We start from the raw sequence: 17,900 nt of genomic DNA, 5'->3' as shown, positions 1-17,900 counted from the left end.
AATGGGATAAATTTAAATTTTGTTTTGTTTTGGTTCTTTGTTTATTTGTTTGTTTTCTTGTGTTTGAAGACAGAGTTTCTTTTTGACAGGGTTTCTTTTTGTAGCCCTGGCTGTCCTAGAACTCACTCTTTTAGACCAAAATGACCTTGAACTCAGAGGATCTGCTGGTCTCTGTCTCCCTGCTGGGGTTAAAGGTGTGCGCTGCCACCCCCTGGCTAAATTTACTTTTTTTCAATTCATATTGCATTAAGATAATTTTCTCAAAAGAGCCAGTATGTAGGGCTGGAGAGATGGCTCAGATGTTAAGAGCACTGACAGCTCTTCCAGAAGTCCTGAGTTCAATTCCCAGCAACCACATGGTGGCTCACAACCATCTGTAATAAAATCTGACCAGCCTGGTCTACAAGAGCTAGTTCCAGTACAGGCTCCAAAACTACAGAGAAACCCTGTCTTTTTTTTTTTTTTTTTTTTTTTTGGTTTTTCGAGACAGGGTTTCTCTGTGGTTTTGGAGCCTGTCCCGGAACTAGCTCTTGTAGACCAGGCTGGTCTCGAACTCACAGAGATCCGCCTGCCTCTGCCTCCCGAGTGCTGGGATTAAAGGCGTGCGCCACCACTGCCCGGCTAAAAGCCAGCTTTCTAAAACCTTTAGCAGGAAATAACTGGGGTATATTTGTAGCTTATAGGTACATGTTTTGTACATACAGTTGTTCTTTTTTCTCATCTCTCCTTTCCCTTCAGTGAAGTTGTTCGAGGTCATTGAAACAGAAAAAACACTCTACTTAATCATGGAATATGCAAGTGGAGGTAAGCACATTTATATTGCTTCCAGAATGAGAGGTATGTATATGTTTTCCTTTTTTTCTCTTTAAGAACAGTGGGCAGACACAGTGCCTGTATGAATAGTCATTAAGATTTTATTTAGCAGCCGGGCAGTGGTGGTTCACACCTTTAATTCCAGTGCTCGGGAGGCAGAGGTAGGCTGATCCCTGTGAGCTTGAGGCCAGCCTGATGATCTTAGAGTGAATTGCAGGACAGCAAGGGCTACACAGAGAAATCCTGTCTCGGAAAACAAACAAACAAAAATTTAACGCTCAGATATTGTAAACTGGTATCAGAGTGAGAACTGCTGGCCTCAACCTTGTCAGTTATGTGGGTTGTAGTGTTTGAGTATTAGCATTATAATTTTTTCAAAATTATTTATTTATTTTTGCTTTATGTGCATTGATATTTGCCTGCATGTATGTCTTTGTGAGGGTATCAGATCCGTAAGAACAGGAGTTACAGGCAGTTGTAAATTGCCATGTGGTTGCTGGGAACTGAGCCCAGGTTCTTTAAAAGAGCACCTAGTGCTCTTATCCGATGAGCCATCTGTCCAGCCCAGCATTACTGCTTTTTATTACCTTTAATTATTATGTATATGTATGGGCACGTGTAACAGCAAACTTGTAGAGGTCAGAGAACAACTTGAAGGAATTGGTTCTTTGCTTCCACCATGGACTTGAACTCAAATGATCAGCACTTTACCCTCGAGTCATCTCTCTGGCTCTACTTTTAACATTGCTAGTTGATAATATACAACAACTCTCGTGATTTCATTGTACTAAAATATATTACATGAAATTTAGTACTTAAATTCCTTTCTTTCTAGCCTGATGACCTTGAATTTCTGATCATCTTTCTTCTATCTCCTAGATACTGGGATTATACATGTGTGCCACCATTCCCAATTGTTTTTCTTTTTCTTATTTGGGGGCTGGGGTGATTCTGGGCTTAGAACCCAGATCTTCCTGAATGCCAAGTAAGCACCCCACCAATACAACCACATCTAGCCCAGTATTTGAACCATTTTCAAGTATATGGTTGAATGACTGTCTTAGGTTTTCTATGGCTGTTATAAACACCATGACCAAAAATAAGTTTGGGAGAAAGGGTTTATTCAGCTTATACTTTCACAGTATAGTCTATCACTGAAAGAAAACAGGGTAGGAACTTGGAGGCAGGAGCTGATAACAGAGGCCATAGAAGATGCTGCTTACTGACTTGCTCCTGATGGCTCACTCAGCCTGCTTTCTTTTTCTTTTTTCTTTTTCCTCCAGCCGTCCTTTCTTATAGCACCCAGGAATACCAGCCCAGGGATGGTACCACCCAGAATGGCCTGGGCTCCCCTATATTAATAACCAATTAAGAAGATGCTATACAGGCTTGTCTACAGTCCAGTCTTATGGAGGCATTTTCTGATTGAGGTTCCCTCCTCTCAGATAGTTTTATGTCAAGTTGACATAAAACTAACCCGCACAGTGACATTACGTACACGCACATAATTCCATACTCCTCACTATTGTCTGTTTCTCCAGAAATGTTCCTAAACTGAAGTTGTACATTCATTAAATAAGCCTTACTTGTTTCCTTTCTTTTTCTCAGCTCCTTACATCCACCAAACTATTTTCTGTCTCTGAATTGGACTAGTTTAAGTCCAAATATAAAGTACAATATTTGTCCATTTGTTCTTGACTTAGAATATTTTCCTTAATATAATGTTGTCAAAGTCATCTGCACTATGGCATGTACTGGAATTCCTGAAGCATGTCTTAATTGGTCTTAGGAGTAAAAACCTCAAGTCAGATATCCAGGTAAATAATGTAAGATCAGAGAAGCAAAGGAATAGCTACAGTCACTTCTTACCTCTCCACATCCTTTGACCTGAAGGACTGAGATCCTGTCTCTGCCCTGTGTTGTTACTTCCTGTCTCCTCTCTGTACAGACCTCCAGACCTCTATGGTTAACTTGTGGATAGCTTCACCCTCTAATCTCCTGGCTGGCTTTATTTCTCAGAACACAAAATATCACAACAAATTTTCTTTCTTTTTAAATTCTAAATAACAGTCTGAGAGGGAGACTTATGTATCTACAGACATTTTGTTTATCCCAAGTATTTTGGAGTTTTGATGTATAAATACATGATAGATGTTTTATATCAGTTTCTTAGGTTTTTGTTTGGTTTTTGGTTTTTCAAGACAAGGTTTCTCTTTGTAACCTTGACTATCCTGAAACGATCTCTGTAAATCAGGCAGATTCGTGTGCCTCTGCCTCCTGAGTGCTGTGATTAAAGGTGTGTGCCACCAGCACAGTTTTCTTGGTTTTGTTTGTTTGTTTTTGTTGTTGTCTGTTTTTGTACTGGGGATTGAAATCTAGGTAGGGCTTAAAAACATAAGTTTTATCACAGAGCTACATATCCAACTTATTATCAATTTTAATGTCATTGATAAATGTATTTACAAAAGCCAAAAATGACTTCAATACATATGATTACAAGATGATGTGTGGCTTGGGGGGCGGGGTGGCACACACCTTTAATCACAGCACTCAGGAGGCAGTGGCAGATGGATCTCTGTGAGTTCGAGGTCAGCCTGGTCTACAGAGTGAGTTCCAGGACAGGCCTCCAAAGCTACAGAGAAACCCCATCTTCAAAAACAAACAAAAAACAAAAAGCTAAGTGGATGTGTATAGCTCTGTTGGTTCTATTTTTCTTAAGGGTTGAGCTTGTGGGGACTAGTGGTTCAGAATCACATGTAAGTTCTACTATATAGAACAGCTGCTTTCCTGGTCATCAGTTCTTTCTCTGTTTCTGGCACCATGGTTGGCACATAGACTGGGTGGACCAGGCTGGCTTTGAACTCAAAGATCTTCCTGCCTTTGCCTTCTGAATGCTGAGATCAAAGGTGCGTGCCACCACCACTCAACTTTTTCTTTTTCTTTCTTCCTTTTTTTTTTTTCTTCGAGATAGGGTTTCTCTGTAGCTTTGGCACCTGTCCTGGAACTAGCTCTTGTAGACCAGGCTGACCTCGAACTCACAAAGATCCACCTGCCTCTGCCTCCTGAGTGCTGGGATTAAAGGCATGTGTAGTGATGAGGCGAGCAGACCTGCTTTTCGTCCTGTCCGGCTCCCACATGGTTAGCTTTACACCTGAAAGAACAACACACAAATTGTATTCATTTAAACACTGCCTGGCCCATTAGTTAGTTTCAGCCTCTTCTTGGCTAACTCTCACATCTTGATTAACCCATTTCTATTAATGTGTGTAGCACCACAAGGTGGTGGCTTACCAGGAAGATTTTAACCTGCATCCATCTCGGAGAGGAGAGCTATGGCATCTGCCTCACTTCCCTTCTTCCCAGCATTCTGTTCTGTCTACTCCACCCACCTAATTTTCTGCCCTATTAAAAGGCCAAGGCAGTCTCTTTATTAACCAATGAAAGTAACACATAGACAGATGGCACTCCTACATCAGGCATGCACCACCACCGCCCAGCTTTATATATAAAAGCCGGGCGGTGGTGGCTCACACCTTTAATCCCAGCACTCGGGAGGCAGAGGCAGGAGGATCTCTGTGAGTTCGAGGCCAGCCTGCTCTACAAGAGCTAGTTCCAGGACAGGAACCAAAAAGCTACGGAGAAACCCTGTCTCGAAAATCCAAATATATATAAAGACAGTTGATCTCCTATATAGCCGCCTGCCCTTCCTTTCTTTCTTTTGAATGTTTGTTTGAGATAAGCTTTCACTGTGTAGTCTTTGCTGCCTCAGGATTTACTCTATAGACCAAGGTGTTCTTAAACTCATAGAGATCTGCCTGATTCTGCCCCCTCAATGTTGGAATAAAAGCATGTGTACTGGGGCTGGAGAGATGGCTCAGTGGTTAAGAACATTGCCTGCTCTTCCAAAGGTCCTGAGTTCAATTCCCAATAACCACATGGTGGCTCACAACCATCTGAAATGAAATCTGATGCCCTCTTCTGGCCTGCAGACAGACACACAGACAGAATATTGTATACATAAAAAATAAATAAAATATTTTTTAAAAAAAGCGTGTGTACCATACATGACAGTAGCTCTTCATTTGGTAGAATCTTAGAGTTGCTCAGAAAGGTCGTTTCAAGGCCCAAACTAGAAATAAAGGCATTCTGAGCTTCCCATCCAGTCCTTCCATTCAAGCCATGTTATCCCTGTCCTTAGCAGGAGTGCTTATAAGCTTTGTTCACCTAGTAAATAGCCTTTAGAGGCTTTTAGTCTAGCTATTTAATCTGAGTGTTAATACATTGTTAATAGGAAATTTTTTTTTCTGGCTTATAAGTTGTATTCCTGATTTATAAATCTTAGTTATTATACGTGTGCTTCATAGTTGTAGTAATCTCTTAAGAAGTTTATATTGCATTTGAATTTATAAATAGATTATGATTTGGCTATTTGGAGCTCTGTGGTCTCTACAACAGTGAGCAGGTTTCATCCACTAGTAGTTTTCTTGTTTTTTATTGTTTTAATGGGTGTATGATGTCTGTACATGTGCGTATGTATAGGTCTTGTGCTTGTTCATGCATGTGCACAGAAGACAGAATAGGGCTAGGTTTCCTCCTTTATTGATCTTTCCCTTATTCCTTTAAGGTAGAATCTCTCCTTTTTCAGCTAGGCTATCATACCGTAAGCTCCAGGGATCCTCCCAACTCTCCTCTCTGTGGTACTGCGTTTTATTTTGTGGAGGACCACATCTGCCTTGTTCCAACTTCATCTTCTTATTTGAGTAGCAAGGACTTTTAATCACTGAGCCAGGTTTCTGCCCTTAGGTGTTTGTTTCTGCTTTTTTGTTTTTTTGTTTTGGGGGTATGCGTGTATGTTTTCTTTGTTTGATGTGACAGGGTCTCATGTATCCCAGGCTAGCCATGAACTTCTCATGTATGTAGCTGTATGCATGTGTGTTACTTCTCTGTTACTGTGTTAAAACACCATGACCAAAGCAATTTATAGAAGGAAGAGTTTATTTGAGCTTTAGTTTCAGAGAAATAAGGGTCCATCATGGCAGGGAGTGTAGTGGCATTTAATTTATATTTTAATAAATAAAGCTTGCCTGGAGAACAGAGAGTAAAACAGCCCCAGTGGTCAGCCTTACAGACCAGACAGTGGTGACACACACCTTTAATCCAGTAGTCACACTAGTTGCCATAGAAACTGGGTAGTACGTGCCTGTAATCCCAGCCCTAGAAAGGATTATAAAACGGGAGGAGGCCGGGCGGTGGTGGCGCACGCCTTTAATCCCAGCACTCGGGAGGCAGAGGCAGGAGGATCTCTGTGAGTTCGAGGCCAGCCTGCTCTACAAGAGCTAGTTCCGGGACAGGCACCAAAAACTACAGAGAAACCCTGTATCGAAAATTAAATAAATAAATTAATTAATTAATTAAAATAAAATAAAACGGGAGGAGACAGCAAGTCTCATTCTGAGATTCCTGGAGGCAGGATCGCCATTTTCAGACTGAGTTCAAGATAAGAGCCAGTGGCTGGCTGCTTTACTTTTCTGACCTTCAGGTTGAACTCCAATTTCTCTCTCTGGAGTTCTTATGAATTGTGCATCAAGGGAGGCATAGCAGCAAGCTGCAGTCATGGCAGCAGGATCAGAAAGCTGAAGTTCCTATCTTCACCCACTAATACAAAGCAGAGAGAACAAACTGAAGTAGAGAGGGATTTGAAGCTCTCAAAGCCACCTCTAGTGAGCATACTTCCTTCAGCAAGGCTGTACCTATGAACCCTCCCCCAAACAACTGTGACCCAAGCATTCTAATAACAGAATGTATGAGCGCTCTCATTTAAACCTCTACAGTGGTCAAAGATGACACTGAACTGGTCCTTCTGCTTCTACTGTCCTAATGATGTGCTTGATGCTCGGTATACCACCATACCAAGCTCTGTTGACATCACCTTTATCCTGTGCCTTACTGCTCACCCCACTTAGTCAGTTGTGCTCTTGCTTAACTTGATTACTGCAGGATCTTACAGTGGGCTTCCTATCCTTTCCTGTCATCCTGATTCTGACCACTTTCAAATTTAGTTATACTTTTATGGAGTCAGTTATTTTCAGTTTCTTACCTCATTTGGAATCTAGTCAGAGCCCTTTCCAAAACCTACTGAACTCTTGTGGACCTGCCCTGCACTCTCCCCATTGCTCACACTTCCCCCGTATCTGTGGCAGCCTTACTTGTCTGTCTGTCTGTCTGTCTGTCTGTCTGTCTGTCTGTCTGTCTCCCTTCTCTCTCCCTTCTCCCTCCCTCCCTCCCTCCCTCCCTCCCTCCCTCCCTCCCTTCTCTCTCTCTCTCTCTCTCTCTCTCTCTCTCTCTCTCTCTCTCTCTCTCTCGTGTGTATGATGTATATTTGCAGACCTTCACTCTGACAGCTTTGCTATCCACTGCATCAGATAGTCAGCAGAATACAAACATGTTATTTTCTTTTTATTCTTCACAGCATTCACAGACTTGATGTATTCTACATGTGTGTGCTCAGTGTTTCTCCTATTAGCCAGCAGATTCCATTAGGAGAGGGAGTCTACTGAATTTGTTGTTTTGTTTTTAAACTCTTTGCTCTTTTGAGGGACCCACTACCTAGCTTCCAAGTAAATCACACGTAGTCGTATTCTTTCTTATGAATGCCTGACCTTGGTTTGTTTCTTGCCAACTTTTTTTCTTCTTTTTTTCCCATAAGTTTAATTTATTATGTATACAGTGTTCTGCCTACATGTATATCTGAATGCCAGAAGAGCGTACCAGATTTCCTTACAGATAGCTATAAGCCACCACGTGGTTGCTGGGACTTGAACTCAGGACCTCTGGAAAAAGAGTCAGTGCTCTTGACCTCTGAGCCATCTCTCCAGCCCCTTGCCAATTTTTAATTGAATCATCCCGTCTGTCTTTTGCCTTTGGACTTTTTCCTTTCTCTATTTTTGTATACCTTTATTTATTATGCTGTGGCTGACTATGTAGCTGGGTATCCACCATTGCATCCGCCTCTCTCGGTGTTCTAATGTTCCTTCTTCTCAGATCTCCTCCTATTTATTCTCTGCCCACCAGCTCTGCCTTTCCTTTCTCCTGCCTTGCTACTAGCCATTCAAGTCTTTACTAGACCAATAAGTGTTTTAGGCAAAGTAATACAGCTTCACAGAGCTAAACAAATACAATGTAAAAGAATGCAACACACGTTTCTATCATTTGTTACATTTGTTTATGCTTTGGAATTTTCTACTTCTTGCAGCATTGCTTTGCAGTTATTAGGGACTCCAAACATTTGTTGAATAAAGTAATGATTTGTGATAATAATCTTACAGGAAGATATATTTTGTTGGGGACGTCTGGAGAGAGACAGGGTCTCTCTTTAGACCAGGCTAGTCTAGAATGCAGAGATCTGCCTGTCTCTGATTCCCATGTGTAGGAGTTAAAAGTGTATGCCACCATGCCTGGCTTACCTTTCCATCTTGATTGCTCAGTTTCTGTTGAGACCTGCTGAAGAGATGGAAGCTGCATAACTTAAATGTGTTAGAGTCTTATGGTTTTTCCTCAGCTGAGGATTATCATTGTGAGCTAAGATCTTAAGCTTTAGTTATTGCTTAGTGACCATGTTTTACTTCATACTTACATTTAAAAATGTAAAACATAAAAATATGAGCTAGAGAGTAGGTTCAGTGATTAGGAACATTTATTGCTTTTGCAGAGGGCAAAGGTTTGATTTCTAACACCCACATCGTGGCTCACAACATCCATTCTTATGGGATAATCTTTTTTTTTAAGATTTATTTATTACATATACAGTATTCTGCCTGCATGTGTACCTGTACCGCAGAAGAGGGCACCAGATCTCATTATAGATGGTTGTGAGCCACCATGTGGTTACTGGGAATTGAACTCAGGACCTCTGGAAGAAGAGTCAGTGCTCTTAACCACTAAGCTATCTCTCCAGCCCCTACAACATCCATTCTTAACTCAAGTTCTCAGAGAATAAAATTTCTCTTTCTGACCTCTGCAGGCACCAGGTTCACATCCAGGCAAAACACTTACATACATAAAATAAATAAATGTAAAAGATTTTTAAATAAAAAAGGACCAAAACTTTGTTAAAAGTGGAATGTTACCAATTTGTGGCAAAATTAATGCCCAGATGTAGGATTTTTTGCTTAATTTTATTTCTTTCTGTTATAGGTGAAGTATTTGACTATTTGGTTGCACATGGAAGAATGAAGGAAAAAGAAGCAAGAGCTAAATTTAGACAGGTATGAATTAACATGGCTTTAGTTTGTTAATTCAATAAGTTACATTGTTAATTCTAGTAGTGCAGTTAGGAGTGGCATCTGGAGCTGGTGAGGTGACTCATTCAGTAAAGTTCCTCCTGTGCAAGCATGAGGACCTAAGTTTGAATCCCCAAGAATACACAGAAAGCTGGGCATAGTGATGTGTACGTATAACCCCAGCACTGGTAAAGAGACCAGCAGATCTTTGAAATTCACAGTTTAGCCAGTCAATGAGCACCGGGTTTAGTGTGAGCCATGTCCCAAAAATAAGACAGAGAACAGTAAAAGAACACACTCAGTGTTACCTTGGGGCTCCAAACAGACGCACATACATCAGTCAGCAAATAAAGGTGGAGAGCAACTGATGAAAAACACCTCATGTTGACCTTTGAGCTCCATACTGACCTGCGCACACAAATCTTTCGGAACACTGATTGGCAGTTAAAAAATTTTAAGTACTTTTCATACCTAAGACACTGTATTAGCAGTGACTGAATCATACTTGATGGATTCTGTACGGTTTTAAAATTGTATTTATTTAGTGTGTGTGCACATACAAGCATAGATTTGCCAAGGCATGCATGTAGATGACCTACATAGGTCAGTTCTTTCCTTCTACATGTGGGCCCAGTGATTGAACACAGATCATCAGGCTTGATGGCAGGTGCCTTTACTGTTGAGCCATCTCAAACTTCAGTGTAGAAAAGACCTGGGATTTTCTTTTTCTTTTCCCTCCCTCCCTCCCTCCCTCCCTCCCTCCCTCCCTCCCTCCCTCCCTCCCTCCCTCCCTTCCTTCTTTCTTTTTCCCCAGTTTTTCAAAACAGGTTTGTCTGTTTAACAGCCCTAAATGTCCTGGAACTAGCTTTTGTAGACCAGTCTGGCCTCGAACTCAAGAGATTCACCTACCTCTGCCTCCCAAATGCTAGGAATAAAGGTGTGTACCACCACCACCCAGCAAGTGTCTGTCTGTCTGTCTGTCTCTCTCCTTTTCTTTTTCTTTCTTTTTTAGACAGTGTTTCTCTGTAGCTTTGAAACCTGTCCTAGAACTAGCTCTTGTAGACCAGGCTGGCATCGAACTCACAGAGATCCACCTGCCTCTGCCTCCCGAGTGCTGGGATTGATTAAAGACATTGGTACCACTACCCGGCTTTGGCGAATCTTTCTTATAAATAATAATTTTAATGCACAAAACACCTGGGCTCTGAGTCTTTCTTATAATAAGCCATTGTCTTGCTGGGAGGTAGTAGCCAACCTAGTCTGCAGAGTGAGTTCCAGGACTTAAAAGCTACACAGAGAAACCCAGTCTTGAAAAAAAAAATGAAAGAAAGAAATAATTGTTTGAAGCTTAATACCAGAAAACCAACAATAGGTTTGAGTATCTTCCAGTCATTGTGGTGTCAGGTTAACTTTGAGTTGTTTAGAGCTAAAGGAAGAGATGTTAAAAGTGGCAAGGGATTGTACAATGTGATTCAAAAGCAGGATTTGAAAATAACCTTCAATGGCCAGGCAGTGGTGGTGCACGCATTTAATCCCAGCACTTGGGAGACAGAGGCAGGTGGATCTCTGTGAGTTCGAAGCTAGCCTGATATACAAGAGCTAGTTTCAGGATAGGCTCCAAAGCTATGAGAAACCCTGTCTTGAAAAACCAAAAAAAAAAAAAAAAAAAAAAAAAGACAGAAAATAACTCCAAGGAAAACTTCTTCAACATCAGAAAATATGTTTATCGGGGCAGGAATTATGGTCCAGTGGCAGTGGGTAGAGAACCTGCTAGCATCCATGAAGCCCTACGTTCCATCCCAGCACCACATAAACCCAATGTGCATACCTTTAATCCTGGAACTTGGGTTGGAAACAGGAGGCTCAGAAGTTCAGGATCCTTGTCAACTGTGGAACGTTTAAGGCCCACCTAGGCCACACGAAACCATCTTAAAAATTGAATACAATAAAGCTGGGTGTAGTGGCACGGTCCTTTAATTTCTCAGTACTTAGGAGGCAGAACAGGCATATCTGTGAGTTTGGTGTCAGCTTGGTTTACAGAATGATTTCCAGGCAGGCCTGTCAGAGGCTACATGGTGAGAGCCTGTTTCAGAAGAAGCAAAACAAAAACCCCAAAGAAGAAATGAGGATAAATGATTATTGTGAGTCTGCACCATTGGTGACTAACCCCATTGTTCCCATGTTTAGATTGTGTCTGCAGTACAGTATTGCCACCAAAAACGGATTGTTCACAGAGACCTCAAGGTGAGCCCAGAATCCTTGCTAAGTTTTCTATAGTTCTTTTGGTGGCCATTTTACAGATGATGATTAGATTGTATTGTTGGGTAAGAGAAAAATAAGGTTAGGGACTGGAGAGATGGCTCAGTGGATAAGAACACTTTCTGCTTTTCTAGAGGATATGAGTTCAATTCTTAGCACCCACATGGCAGTTAACAGCTGTCTAACTCCAAGATCTGACACACCCTCACACAGACACACATGCAGGCAAAACACCAGTGCTCGTAAAATAAATAAAAGCCAGACATGATGGCACATACTTTTAGTCCAAGCATCTGGGAGGCAGAGGCAGGCAGATCTCTAAGTTCATGGCCAGCCTGGTCTACAAAGTAAGTTCCAGGATAGCCAGAGCTACATAGAAAAACCCTGCCTCAAAAAAACCAAAATAAATAAACAAACAGATTAATAATAATGTAAAAATAGTTCTATAATGATTGGCTCCCTTTGTCCTAAATACACAGTGAAGAGGTTTTTGTTGTTGTTTTTAAGTAAAGTTCATGAAAAGTATTTCAGGTCTCAGTAAAGGTACTTAGTGGTTCATCTCTGGAGGACAGTTGTCCCATAGTCATACAGGGGTACAGAGGTCTCCTGACACACAGGGCCAACCTGGACATGACTGCCCATGCCTATGTAGGAAGGCATTCTGTCCTGTAAGCTGTAGTGCTTGTTGAAGGTGTCCATGGGCTGCATCTCTGCTCTTTGGCAGAGTTAGGATTCACAGAGCATTTTTCTTTTCACAGGCCTTGGAACTTAGGCACCTCTGCTGTTCCTCTTCTTACTTCCAGACACTCCCTCTTCCTCTCTGTGTCTTATAGCATATCGTCTATACCACATCTAGACACTATCCTCACAAGATTCCTGACTGCATGCTTGTCCCTCTTAGCGCCCACCCTGAGCACATCACTCTGGCAGTTGTGGTTGCTGCCTACATGTGATGACCCCCAGTCTGTTTCTGCAGCTAGAGTTGTTCTAGGACCCAAGCATCCTAGTACCTAGGCAAAAAGTATCCCTTGGGCACCTCAGGTGTAGTCAATTCAAAATCAGATCTTTTCCTTTTTAAATAGGATTGTGTTCTTTTTCATTATGGTGACTGAAGCTTCTCCAGAGCCTCCTATTTAACCTCCATTCAGCTGCCACTTTTGCTGCTGTTTCCTGTCTCTATTACTCCATTCCTGCTCTCCAAAGCCAGACCACAGTCATGTGATAGTCAGTTCAAACACAGTTTTCTGTCTTGTCTTCTGTAGTGGGAGCTGCGGGCCTCTTCCCATAGCCCGGCTCCCGCATGGTTAGCTTTATACCAGGAAAGATTCAGCATGTCTGACCTGGCGGCTTGCTTCATCGCTTCTGGCTCTGAGGGGAGCTGCCCTGCATCTGAGCTCACTTCCTCTTCCTCCCAGCATTCTATTCTGTCTATTCCACCCACCTAAGGGATGGCCTATCAAATGGGCCAAGGCAGTTTGTTTATTGACAAATGACCTTCCTCCATCAGTCTTCTCTGCTCCTGGCTTTCCCTGCTTCCCGTCATATCTCTATATTATGTGTATGGCTGTTTTCCGTGTGTGTGTCAGAGGCAGAGCTGAACTTCTGAGTTTAAAGCAACCTGATTACATAGAGCGTTCCATGGCAACCAGAGCTAAAATGAGACCCTGTCTCTCCCCCCCCCCAAAAAAATAAAAAAATAAACATAAGATTATCATTTCCAGAGGAGGAAGGGAGGGGAGCAGAGAAACATGAATAGCTCAATAAAAACAATTTTAAAGTAAGATTTCCAGCCAGGCAGAAGCAGGCAGATCTCTGCGAGTTCGAGGCCAGCCTGGTCTACAAGAGCTAGTTCAGGTACCAAACTACAGAGAAACCTTGTCTAGAAAAAAAACAGAAAACAAAACAAACAAACCAACCCTGTCTTAAAATAAACTAACAAACTAAAAGTCATTTCCTTGTTTAACAACTCTTGAGCAGTGTTCTCTCATCTTGAGGGTAGAAAACTGAAGAAAACACTGTTGATTTTAAGCCCTCTTCCTCCCCAACCATCTCTGTGGAGCATCTCTCTCCATACGTCACCTTTCAGTTGTCGACAGAAATGTACCCTCCCCTTTGTGGACTTCCAAGTCTTCATTCTGCCCCTAAACACCCCATGAAACATGCTATCTATACCTTCCTCAGTTTCACTTCCTCTGGAAATTTTCCATGACCCTCTTTTGCTGAGCCTTTTCTCTGTCAGTACCCATCATAGTGCTCAGATCACCACCCTACACTGCGAATCCTGAGGGCAGGGCCCTGTCTTGCTTATTCTTGTACATCCAGACAGTAGTCTCATACCCAATGTGTCTGCTTCGTGCCTGTCAGCTCAAATCAACAGAAGTGACTAGTTTGTCTCAGAGGTTGGGGTGGGAGTTCTCCTTCCCCAGCAATACCCATTTTACAACCATTTGGTGGTGTTTATGAAGCATGACTGTATTTTTAAAAAGCCTCTTATTAACTGAAGAAGCTTTCTACGTTTTTGTTGATCTTGAAGTATTTTATATTTAAACTTGTCTTATACTTAAACTGTATTTGACTGTTAATATCAATTAGGAATATAATTTATTTCCTGTGTTTCTCTAGAAATAGTGTTTTTACATTTACTAACTAGGAGATAAGTCCTTGTTTTAAAAAAAAGCCTTTATGAAATGCCTAATGCTATTATCATAAATGTATTTTGGTTAAGTTTTATTTTTGTCTTGATGTTTTTTCTCTAGGCTGAAAATCTGTTATTAGATGCGGATATGAACATTAAAATAGCAGATTTTGGTTTTAGCAATGAATTTACTGTTGGCAGCAAACTAGACACGTTTTGTGGTAGTCCTCCATATGCAGCCCCTGAGCTCTTCCAGGGCAAGAAGTATGACGGGCCAGAAGTGGATGTGTGGAGTCTCGGCGTCATTCTGTACACCCTAGTCAGTGGGTCGCTTCCCTTTGACGGTCAGAACCTGAAGGTATAAGAAGCAGTTGCAGCCATGCTCTTCAAAAACTAAGGATTTTTATAAAATTGTGTAGACTGACATTTTTAATACTATTTGTATGGGTGCTTTTATGGGTTTGATTTTATTGTTACTGTTTTTAACTTAAAAATTGACTATTTCTTTATTGCATTCCCCAAAGGAACTGAGAGAGAGAGTACTACGAGGGAAGTACAGAATCCCTTTCTACATGTCCACAGACTGTGAAAACCTTCTCAAACGCTTCCTGGTGCTGAACCCAGTTAAACGTGGCACTCTTGAGGTAACCACACCAGTGGGAAGAAAGAGCGTTTAACAGAACCCTGCTTAGTTTATGTGACACTGAACACCTGTGGGGTTTTAGGTAGTAAGGAAAACAAACAAACAAATTCCCTTAAGTTTCCTTTAGAAGGTTATTCAGTGAAATGCCGAAAATCATCTCCCTAAATATTGTGAGCATTGGGGGACTTAGTTCTGTGCTAACACACAGTTCACCTTGCAGCAAATCATGAAGGACAGGTGGATCAACGCAGGTCATGAGGAAGATGAGCTCAAGCCATTTGTTGAACCTGAACTAGACATCTCAGACCAGAAGAGAATAGGTAATGACCTATGTTTGTGTGTATGTGTGCTGTACATGTTTTACTCCTCTGTGTGTGGCTCAAACAGAAACAAAGGGAAGGTAAGCACAGAATTTATAGATCCATTTATCTGTTCTGTCTTAATTAGGAGCTTAGCAGGGCGGTGGTGGTTCTCACCTTTAATCCTAGCACTTGGGAGTTAGAGACAGGCAGATCTCTGTGACTTCTGGTCTGCAGAGAGAGGTTTAAGACAGCCAGGGCTCCACAAAGAAACATTGTCCCAAAAAACAAAAACAAACAAAATTGAGAGCTTAATCTATGGTTTTCTGTAGTAGCACCAGTAACTCAGAGACATGTTCAGCAGCTCTTCTATGTTAGGAAATATATAACCTTCAAATTCAAATGAAATTGTTTTTCCCTATGCTAGCATGATTTCCAATCCAAATGAAATATATAAACCATATTTTATCTTTTAGATATTATGGTGGGAATGGGATATTCACAAGAAGAAATTCAAGAATCTCTTAGTAAAATGAAATATGATGAAATCACAGCTACATACTTGTTACTGGGGAGAAAATCTTCAGAGGTAAGAGTGTCTAGAGAGGAAAAGCTAAATACCCTGTGTAAAAGGGATCAGTGTGCAATGCATGATGGCACATGCTTATAGTTCTTGCACTCAGGAAGTGGAGGCAGGAGAGTCAGGGATTTATGTTCTCAGCTATATAATGAGTTCAAGGCTAGTCTGCACTACAAAAGACCCTGTCTCCAAAAAGATTTCACTCTATTTTTTAAAAAAAGGTTTCTTTAATTTTTTTAATATAATATTTGGTGTTCATTTTAAAACTTTGCCTGCAAACAGTGGTCTCACTCCATTGGACCCTTATAAGCTATTATTTTTTATTTTTGGTTGTGAGACTAGCATTTAGTGACATCCATCTCTGCAGCTCATAAACTACTATTTTAGCTTCGAAGTAATAATCCTTTATGAGTAGTAATGTCACAAGCCTATAAAATTGTGAGTTACCTTTAGTCATTAATAGTTTGAAATTGATGTAAAATACCAAACAAAGGAAACAGAGTATTATGTCTTAGTTCTTTGAAAAGATCAGGAAGGAGATCATTAGCATATAACCTTATTCTCAGAAGTCAGAAAATACTTTTGAATGAGTTTAAAGTTGTTATTTCGAGCCGGGCGGTGGTGGCGACGCCTTTAATCTCAGCACTCGGGAGGCAGAGGCAGGCGGATCTCTGTGAGTTCGAAACCAACCTGGTCTACAGAGCTAGTTCCAGGACAGGCTACAAAGCCACAGAGAAACCCTGTCTCCGGGGTGGCGCGGGGGGGGGGGGGGGGGGGTGTTGTTTTGTACGTTGTGATAACTCCTCTCTGACTGGGAGGAGTATGTCACCAGGAATTTCCTGACAAGCCATTGGGCTCCGTATATGGTTGCTGCTCTTCTCATTCTCCCATAGCTGGACGCTAGTGACTCCAGTTCTAGCAGCAACCTTTCACTTGCTAAGGTGCGGCCAAGCAGTGACCTCAGCAACAGCACTGGCCAGTCTCCTCATCACAAAGTACAGAGAAGTGTTTCTTCAAGTCAGAAGCAGAGACGGTACAGTGACCATGGTGAGTCTGAGACTATTCCAGTAGCTTCTGAATGTGTTCTCCTGACTAGAGCCTGTCAGGGCAAAGGAGATTGGCTTGCTGTCCCTTTTTAGCATTAGGGACTGGTATGGTTAAGGTTGCCTAACTATTTGCAACATTTGGTAGACTTCGCTGGATAAGACTTAGAGAATGAAAATCTCATCTGTAGTTTTGCATTTCTCTCTGAGCATTGCAACTGTTAGGGCTCTCTACTGATGGAACAACATTCTCTGTTCATGCAAGCTATTGAGCGCTTATATGGAGGAAATGATTTTCACATTTTTCTTTTTATGTATATGAGTATTTTAATTTCATGCATTTATGTGCTTCACTTGTGCGTGGAGGCCAGAAGAGTGTGTCAGATCCCCATGAACTGGAGTAACAGATGCTTGTGAGCCATAATGTGGATACTGGGATCCAAACCTGGATCTTTTGTGAGTGAAGGCAGTGTTTTAACTGCTGGATCATCTTTCCAGCCCCAGGGTTTTCTATTTCAATTTCAGTTAAAGGTAAAAATATGAGTCTGGGCATTTTGGCATATTCCTGTTATCCCTGTATTTAGGAGGTAGAGGCAGGGGGATTAAGAATTTAAGGTTGGGACTTGAGTTGGTTAAGAACACCTGTGTTCAGTTCCCAGCACCCACATGGCAGCACACAAGTATCTGTAATTCCCTTCTAAGGGATCCAATTCTGTCTTCTGGTTATTATGGGCACTAGTCACACATGTGAACAGACATACGCACAAACAAAACAACTATCTGATAAAATAGTATTTCTTCTTAAATTTCAAAAGAAGTTAAGGTCATCCTTTGCTATATGCCAAGTTTGAAGTTGGTTTAGCCTGAGACCCTCTTGCAAAGTAAGGAGAGAGAAGGAGAAGAGGAAAGAAGACAAGAAAACAATGTGCATCAAGGGTGTTGATTTACCTTATCTGTATGGTTTGTAAACGAGGAAGTGCTCTCAGTTTGTTTCTTCCTATATATTTGTGTTAGCTAACAAGGAAGTTTACAGGGCCTATATACCGAATACCAAATTTGAATGCATGCACACTACTCTTAGAGACCCCATTCAAAGGGAATTACTCCTAAATCCTGAAAGAAACATGTTGAATTCTCTTACTTATCAAGGGAATAATCTTTAGTAAATTTAGTCTTCCTCAAGCACATAGATTTCACCTGAATTTCCAATGACATTTTTCTGGAGTTAAAGTGAGCTTTAGAACTAGAACCATATACTTGCTGACCCTTCATTTTATCAATAAGGCATGGAAAAAGGAATGTCAGCAACTCTCCCAGGAGCCAGAGCAAATGAGGAATGCCTGGAGCGG

General features: G+C 41.4%; 1 protein-coding gene across 6 annotated transcripts in view; it reads left to right on the top strand.

Annotated features, from left to right (window-relative positions):
* Positions 1–17,900, top strand: part of Mark3 (microtubule affinity regulating kinase 3) — a 97,075-nt gene that overhangs the window by 49,018 nt on the left and 30,157 nt on the right. For all 6 annotated transcript variants that reach the window (XM_057782248.1, XM_057782247.1, XM_057782246.1 and 3 more), the window contains exons 5-12: positions 739–804; positions 9,007–9,077; positions 11,280–11,336; positions 14,108–14,344; positions 14,511–14,630; positions 14,850–14,949; positions 15,405–15,517; positions 16,402–16,555. In XM_057782248.1, the coding sequence (XP_057638231.1) occupies positions 739–804; positions 9,007–9,077; positions 11,280–11,336; positions 14,108–14,344; positions 14,511–14,630; positions 14,850–14,949; positions 15,405–15,517; positions 16,402–16,555 (918 nt within the window). The remainder of the gene's footprint in view (positions 1–738; positions 805–9,006; positions 9,078–11,279; positions 11,337–14,107; positions 14,345–14,510; positions 14,631–14,849; positions 14,950–15,404; positions 15,518–16,401; positions 16,556–17,900) is intronic.

The sequence above is a fragment of the Chionomys nivalis genome, chromosome 10 (assembly GCF_950005125.1).
Source record: "Chionomys nivalis chromosome 10, mChiNiv1.1, whole genome shotgun sequence".
Taxonomy (NCBI): domain Eukaryota; kingdom Metazoa; phylum Chordata; class Mammalia; order Rodentia; family Cricetidae; genus Chionomys; species Chionomys nivalis.
This window is presented reverse-complemented; position numbering and strand designations above follow the sequence as displayed.